Here is an 8,331-nt window from a genome sequence, read left to right on the forward strand (position 1 = left end):
CACAAAATTTCAGTCCAATGCGATAACATTAACTAGTATTTTCGGGAAAAAGAAAAAATTTTCAGAGCAAAAAGGACCCGAATACCACATGAGGGTTAAAAAGGCGGTTCATGCTCGAAAACTCTCCAATGTGGCTGAATTACAACAATTCTGCATAGATGAGTGGACCAAAATTCCTCCACAGCGCTGTAACAGACTCATTGCAAGTTATCGCAAACGCTTGATTGCAGTTGTTGCTGCTAAGGGTGGCCCAACCAGTTATTAGGTTTAGGGGGCAAACACTTTTTCACACAGGGCCATGTAGTTTTGGATTTTGTTTTCCCTTAATAATAAAAACCTTCATTTAAAAACTGCATGTTGTGTTTACTTGTGTTATCTTTGACTAATATTTAAATTTGTTTGATGATCTGAAACATTAAAGTGTGACAAACATGCAAAAAAATAAGAAATCAGGAAGGGGGCCAACACTTTTTCACACAACTGTACATGAGATCCATATTCACACCACTGATGGTTATCTTTGTTGTACCAGCCTATTAATTCTTTCTGGTTAGGAGACAGCAGCATATTACGTTGTACACTGAGGTTAACAAGAGGTCCATCGACTGTCATTTCATCAAAGTCAATATAGGCAGGCCTGTGCAGTGAATAGAAAAGGCAATTTAATGTTTAATAATATATTCTTAATTTATCTGGTTGTGTGTGATGATGATAATAATGCTTAATACTTATTAAAATACTGTTAAGATTATATATAACTTACCCTATGCTGAGGTTGATGGTGATCCCATTTGCCCCTGGCTGACAGTAATGAGCCTCAATGACAAAATCATTTAAGATATAACCCCACTGCTGTCCATTAAACAGCTGCCACTCGAAGTGATTACCTGAGGCTTTAAATGAATGGATGAATGACTGACTGAATGAATGAATGAAGGCAATGAAAATGAGCAATTAGTCAATCGCTCGGTATGGAAATTACTTTGGGAATGTAAAAGATCCTCATTAAGTTCTCCTACTAAAGAAACTGAAACCAACATAAAATGATAAATAAGCCAACAGACGTACCTGTTGCCATGCTGTTGTTAGATAATGCTGTTATTTCTTCCTGAAGTGTTTCCCTGAAGTGAGATTTTAATGTGACATTGAAACTTTCATTGTTCTGTTATTATAAATATTACTCTTAACATCTCGGCAAAGCAGTGTTGGGAAAAGTTATTTTAAAAAAAGTAATGCATTACAATATTGCGTTATTCCATAAAAAAAGTAACTATTGTGTTACTTTGTTACATTTTATGGAAAGTAATGCATTACATTACATTGGCATTAATTTTTGTTACGTGGCTTGCTTATTTATTTTTTAATAACAAGAAACCCAAAAGTTGTATGTTTGTCAACTGTAAAGGTCCTTTCACACTAAAAGTGAAATTAATAAGCCTCAGGCTGAAGAAAGTGACTCTGCCTTTGCACCTCACCAGTGAATAAATGGGAAAACGATTTGAAAATTTAAAAGTAATGCGTTCCTTTAATAGTTACTTGAAAAAGTAATCTGATTACGTAATTCGCGTTAATTGTAATGCGTTACCCCCAACACTGGAGCAGAGTAGGCTATGTGAAAAATGGCATACTGGATCAAACAGAATCAATCTACAATCACATGCAGAGGTGGACAGTAGTGAAGTATTTTTACTTTACGCAAGTAAATTTAAAAAGTATCTGTACTTTATCAGTGTTTTTCTTTGGAAAACTTTTACTTCATTCCAAAGCATAATGTCATACTTTTTACTGCAGTACATTTCATAAATAAAAGTTTTTTTCCCTGTTTTTTTTTACCTTTAATACTTAAGAACATTAAACATTTAGTACTTTCTTGTACTCAAGTAAAACTTTGAATTACTTTTACTTGAGTAAAAGTAAGAAAGTACTAGATTTAATACGAAAGGTAGTGCAGTAAAGAGTACAATATCATGCTTTGGAATGTTGTGAAGTAAAAGTTTTCTAAAGAAAAACACTGATAAAGAACAGACACTTGAAAAGTACTTTTAAAGCAGAGTAAAAATACTTCACTACTGTCGATTCAAAAAGGTAAATTACTGTAGAACAATTGTGTCACCTACCTAAAGCATAACTGCTGACATCATATTTAAGGTCATAATTCATAGCTCTTCTTGCTTAAATTCATCTTCGCACTTCTAAGCAAAGAGACATCAAAACGTTTGCGTGACATGTCAGTCGAACTTTGCCTTTCTATGAAACGTTTCCTGTTTCCAGTTTGACTAATGTACATTTTTGTAAAATTTTAAACGTTAGCCTATATCCAGTGGTGGACAGTAACGATATCAGATAACGTGTTAAAAGTATTAGTAAACGGCATAGTTCCATCTCAAACTAAATTAGGCGAATACAATTTAAAATATGTTGGAAAATCCTCTCGGAATGGTAACAGTGTAAACAGGGTTGACTTACCTATTTACATGAACATGAGAAGCTTTGAGCTCAATGTCATGAAACAATTAAGTAGAGATCTGCGCGGGACTGTTTTTTTAGTCCCGCTCCCGCAAGGTTATATTCCGCACCCACCCGCTCCCGCTATATATTCACTCTTTGTTCACCCGCTGTCCGCTTAGAATAATTTTCTTCCCGACCCGACCGTTCTCGCTAAATTTAGATCTCGTTTACAGAATCTCACATTTAAATTTCCGCTACTGAAAGAAAGAGAGATAGGCTAACAAATAAAAGTGTAGTCTTCACAAAATTGTATTTGTTATTTTATTCGTCTAGTCAAGAGTCTTGAATTTATTGACTTTGACTTGAATTTATATGAATTATCTTAAGGCAAAATTCGTTTAACATTTTATGTAACACAGAAAAAAATTGTCACAGAGAAAATAAAAATGTTGTACAAAAATTGTATTTCTTATTTTTATTCGTCTTGTCAGGATACAATTCGTTTAACATTTACAACAGAATAGGAAAAAGTGTCGCAGAGAGAAAAATAAAAATGTAGGTTGTACAAAAATAGCCTATTAGCTATTTTTATTCGTCTTGTCAAAATACTAAATTCGTTTGACATTGTTCTGTTAACACAGTAGGAGAAGTGTCTTAGAGAAAAATAAATAAATACGACATCGGTCATTTAAAATTATAGGCTAAGCAAAATCGTGATGCAGAAAGCATGCATGCAGCGCGTGCATAACAGTCCGAGTGCAGGCTGTACTGGTGGTCAATAAGAATAAAGCAGATATGCTGTTCTGAATGGATGTTGGGAACGGGATATTGTTAGACCGCCCGCTCCCGTTCAAATTACACCAGTTACCGACCGCTAACGCGTTTGGGAATTTAATCCTGCAGTGCAAGAAATCTGTTCGGGTCCCGCGGGAATGCAGACCTCTACCATTAAGTGCTTCATAGAAAGAAATGTAATGACGATATTTCGACATACACGTTTCAATTAGCAGTTATTTATTAGTTACTTACCATATAAAACGGCTGACATTTTAAGAAAGGAAGCCACTGACAAAACCATTTTAGCTGTTATTGGACGCTTTCGAACCTGTTCTTAAGGAATGTCGTGAAATTATTCATGTAAAACATGATTAGTCTACTTACCAAATATAGTTCCTAGACACTGGTATACATCGATAGTATATTAAAAACCTAAAAAATGTATTTGTCAAATAAACGTACTGTCGAATGTTTTGCTAGGACAGAATTTAAAATGTCCAAAAACAAGCTTCACTATGAATTATCAATGTGAACAAACTGGATGCCTATGCGTTATAGTAGGCGGTAATTAAAAATCTTTCAGTGCCTAAAGCGAGTGTTAAATTGCTTGTGTTAAATTCCCGTTTCTTTTTCGTTTTGCTCTAATGTGAATATATTATTGGGTGTGTCTTCAACCTTGGGGCACTTAGCTACCATTTCAATATTCTTTTTGAGAAAAGTATTTGTCAATTGTTCAAAAATTACCAGCACCAGCACACCCAATAGCCTAATGTTTTTAGCGTAGGCCTACTTTTTTACCAAAAACAAAACAGTGAATTTGCCTGAACTATGATATATTTAGGAGGGGGAAAAAAATCAATCAGTAAATTGATTTTTTTTCCCCCAAGTTGTAATTGTGTTAATTACTGAAAATTATTAACTATATGTATATTATACATACAATGCATACATTTAGAAAATGTTTATAACAAATCTTATCACCAAATGCTGTTAGACACCATACTTGTGATTAAAATGATCATGTGATTGGAATTCATTAAAATACTCTGTAGAAATGTTATTATTGGGTCAAAGAAGCGGTGTGAAATTGTGTGTGTGTGTAAGTCAAATAAGGCCACATTTATCATTTTATTTTATTTTTTTCCCATCAAGTATTACGGCATGCATATGATACTACAGACTCTTTGCATAGCATGTTGTTACTTCTAAGTAAACAGTTCAGTTTGTAATTAAAACTCACAGTAAAAACAGAATCACCCAAATTATTGTTTTATCATAATTTAGTCATTTGATGCAACATTGATTGATTGTACATATTGCAAATTTTTAATGTAAACATGCTGCATTTTATTATGTAGACGAAATACTTCCAAGGCACTCACGCGGTAAGATAAAAAGCCTTTAATGAACTGGGCTCAAATCATTACAACTAGTTAAAAGTAGATCTACGTGTTTCGGCAAAACCTAACAGTGTAGGTATAGAAAAATCAATTTCTTCATTAACTCCTGGGGACTTTAGTCGCCCGGAGCGTATGAATCCAAAAAGTCTCTCTTTGTAGAAGCTGTTTCTGTCTATTTCCACTTCTTATTGAACATGGGATAGATTCAATTCCAATCACTTTAAGGGAACTCTCAGTGACATACAACATGCTGCATTGTATATCGGATAATATTGTAGATTGTATTGCACATTGCTCAATATTCACACAGTATTACTGTGTATATCCCTGATTTTTTTTTTCTTTTCTTTTTTTAATCCTTTGAGCATGTCTCTGAATATTTAAATGCTAGAGATGGAGATTGAAACGGTCCAGCTGGAAAAACTTTCACAAGCAGTGTGTAAACATTGGTTCTCAGGCAGTTTCCAACAGGCACTTCATTGTAAATTATTGTAAAATTAAGCAGTATAATGCTTGTATTGTTATGGCACAATGGCTAGTAAGAGTAATTATAGAATAACCAAAAGTGATAGCATTTTAAAATATATAATTCTTTAAGATAAATAAACAAAATATATGCTTCAGGTTGCTTCAGACACGTGTCATCAAGCTGATGTGAGAAGCAGCTTTTAAAATCATTCATATTACCTTAACATTTGTCAAAATACCTGAATAAAGTCTTTGCATTTCTATTTTCCATGGACAGTTTACCAAATAATACAGTCATTCCAGATGATTAAACATTCAAAATCATAATCACTAACATTCATATCAATCAAAATCACTAAATAACGTTTTGTTTACTTCAATCCCAAATTCGACTCTTATTTGCTTGTTTGGATCTCGAGTACCACCCAACATCTTCTGCAAGACCTTGAGCCATCCTTATTACTTTTACACACGCCTGACCTTGCGTTCGGCCTTTGTTCTCTGGTTAACTTGACTCATCTCTGAATAAAAAGAAAAAGACAAAACAGCATCTTTTATTATATTCAGATCACTACTTTCATAATGCATTTTCAAGTTTGATTCAAGATAGTCATGTTTATTAACCCAAAGATCATGTGGCACCTTATATTAGAGACTAAAGAAGACATTTGCAATCTGTCAAATGTTTTTGCTCACATACTTGCAAAATCCAGAGCGTAACTGTCACCATTCACAGTGAAATTCATGGTTGTTGGGTTTTGTTGGTAACACTTCTCAATGTCAGCACTTGAGACTGAACAACCTTCCTGTTGAAAAACAATATCAAGATCAGTGACGATGATTTTAATCTCTCTGTGGCCATAAATACAGTAGTCAGTGTCATGAATTAAGGGATAATGTACATTCAGTCCATAATTATCACAAACTAAACCCTTACATGGTGATCAGGTTTGGTATTGTATCTCTCTGAAGGCTTTATATCAAAGTAATTACCGGTTGAATGTACACTATCCTGCTTATTACACTGCTATCAAATATATAATTACATGGTCATTGAAAAACTGGAGTTCAAATTTCCATACATAACGTTTGATATGTAATATTTGTATTTTGTTACAATTATTGCATTATTTTTATTGTACATTATCAAAAAGAATAAATTGTTGCTTCCTGATTTCAAAAGACGTCACAGATTAAAGGGGTCATATGATGTTGCTAAAAAGAACATTATTTGGTGTATTTGGTGTAATGAAATGTTTATGCGGTTTAAGGTTCAAAAAACACATTATTTTCCACATACTGTACATTATTGTTTCTCCTCTATGCCCCGCCTTTCTGAAACGTGTCGATTTTTACAAAGCTCATCGGTCAGAAAAAGCGAGGTGTGCTGTGATTGGCCAGCTATCCAGTGCGTTGTGATTGGCCGAATACCTCAAACGTGTGAAGGAAATGTTACGCCCCTCACCATACTGTGATGATGCCCTTAGTCTTTGCAACTTTAGGGATCTTATCTATTCACGAACAGCTTGTAACACTCCAAAGAGAAAGGAAAACTTGAAATCGCATCATATTACCCCTTTAAAGCGTCAAAAATCAGTCTGCCTAGCAACAACATGAACATTAACAATACAATATTATTAACAATATTATATTACTTTACATTTTATTATTGATCTGCCAGCCAAATTACTACAATTTCGTTAAATATATTTACTTCCTAATTCCTTATGTTTAATCGTTTTAACTGTTCTTCTGAAAGAAATGAGGAAAAACCAGCCTAACCTGGTTTGCTGGTCTTGGCTATTCTGGTCAGGCTGGTTAGAGGGGTTTTGGTTACCTTTAAGCTGGGAGTTTTCACCAGATTTGTCCCAGTGTTATTTTAGTATCACTGAGATTCTATTATAGTTTTTATTTTAATATTTTACTTTTTTCCCCCAATTTTTTATTGTCATTTTAATTTTAAAGTTTTAGTAATTTTGTTGTGTTTTTATGTGTGTTTTTTTTATCACATTTTATTTCAGGTTTGCTTTTAGGTATTTTAGTCAATCAAGTTAAACTAAATTAAAATTTAGTTTCATTTTAAACTAAATTTTAAGTTTAAAATTTAGTAAGTAAGTAACAAAGAAGTCCAAAAAATTCCCCCGAGTAAAAAAAGTCTTTGATTGGTTTTAGATTTAGTTAACTATAACCCTGCTTGGTCCAACTGGGACCAAATCTTAAACCAGCTTTTCAAAAAATATTACTGAAGCCCTTTGATGCTGTTTTTACTGCTTTCACTAAACAAATTATTATCTCTAACTTGCTTTTTGAAAAACACAGACACCAATGGTGATAAAAGACTCATAAAAGTAGCACCGGTGTATTGCTATCAATAATGATCAAATACTAATACTGTACAATTTGACAGTCATTATATAAAATATGACTTGAATCAACTACTGTAGAGAGCTGTGTTCAAAGTTGAAATTAATTAATATACTGTACATATGTACAGTAAATATGCATTCAAAGTCCTCATTAATGTGCCCAAAAAAGACTTGTGCATTTGTAAAAGGACAAAGAAAGAAAGAAAGAAAGTTTTACCGTGTTCTTGAAGGTGTACCACTGATTGCTCCCTTTAAACTGCCACTTTGGAGTTGTACTTGTTGAAGGGCTCAAAATGGTTTTTAATTGGGAGGTTATTCCAAGTAATCTGTTCAGTGAACACATTACACTTTTAGAAGCGCCAGTTATGTGTACTTCTATCTATCTATCTATCTATCTAATCTTTAGATTTAATCTTCATAAGGTAAAGAGGCAAACATAAATCTGTTCAGCAAGCTCTTCATATTTACCCTTCACTTTCAGATGGTTCATATTTAGGGCGGCGTCTAACATGCCTCTTACGGCCTGTAGATAAATTTCTCTGACACATTTCTGGAAACACAAAGACATTTATGATTGTGATCTTTCCTGTTTATGGAAAGGTATTTGAAGGAAACAGATGTGTGTGGGAGAATACAAAACAAACCTTTAAAGCTATAATTGTGTACTTAAATTTAACAGCTGACAGCCATTCAACCTAATTCATTACATAACTTTCTATCAAAGTAATCTGACATTATCAAGATAAATTTGTTCTGACACAGTTTAACTCTGAGTTCTTGTCATATTTTATCACCATTTTCTAAACTATAGCCAATAAACTGTGATATTGTGAGAAATGTTGAAGGTGTCTGAATACATTTTGGTTTGGCTG

The 8,331-nt window shown here is 33.4% G+C and overlaps 1 protein-coding gene and 1 pseudogene across 1 annotated transcript in view; both read right to left on the minus strand.

The window, feature by feature from the left end:
- LOC107755145 (uncharacterized) overlaps window positions 1–1,078 on the minus strand; it is a 7,443-nt pseudogene extending 6,365 nt beyond the window's left edge.
- Window positions 1,079–5,373: 4,295 nt separating this feature from the next.
- Window positions 5,374–8,331, minus strand: part of LOC107755147 (poly [ADP-ribose] polymerase 12-like) — a 10,104-nt gene continuing 7,146 nt past the window's right edge. The window contains exons 8-11 of the mRNA XM_016571848.1: window positions 7,928–7,998; window positions 7,677–7,785; window positions 5,794–5,899; window positions 5,374–5,614 (exon numbers count right to left, since the gene is read on the minus strand). Coding sequence (XP_016427334.1) covers window positions 5,559–5,614; window positions 5,794–5,899; window positions 7,677–7,785; window positions 7,928–7,998 — 342 coding nt within the window. The 3' untranslated portion in view covers window positions 5,374–5,558. The remainder of the gene's footprint in view (window positions 5,615–5,793; window positions 5,900–7,676; window positions 7,786–7,927; window positions 7,999–8,331) is intronic.

Source organism: Sinocyclocheilus rhinocerous, unplaced genomic scaffold (genome assembly GCF_001515625.1).
Source record: "Sinocyclocheilus rhinocerous isolate Xijiao unplaced genomic scaffold, SAMN03320098_v1.1 scaffold952, whole genome shotgun sequence".
NCBI lineage: Eukaryota > Metazoa > Chordata > Actinopteri > Cypriniformes > Cyprinidae > Sinocyclocheilus > Sinocyclocheilus rhinocerous.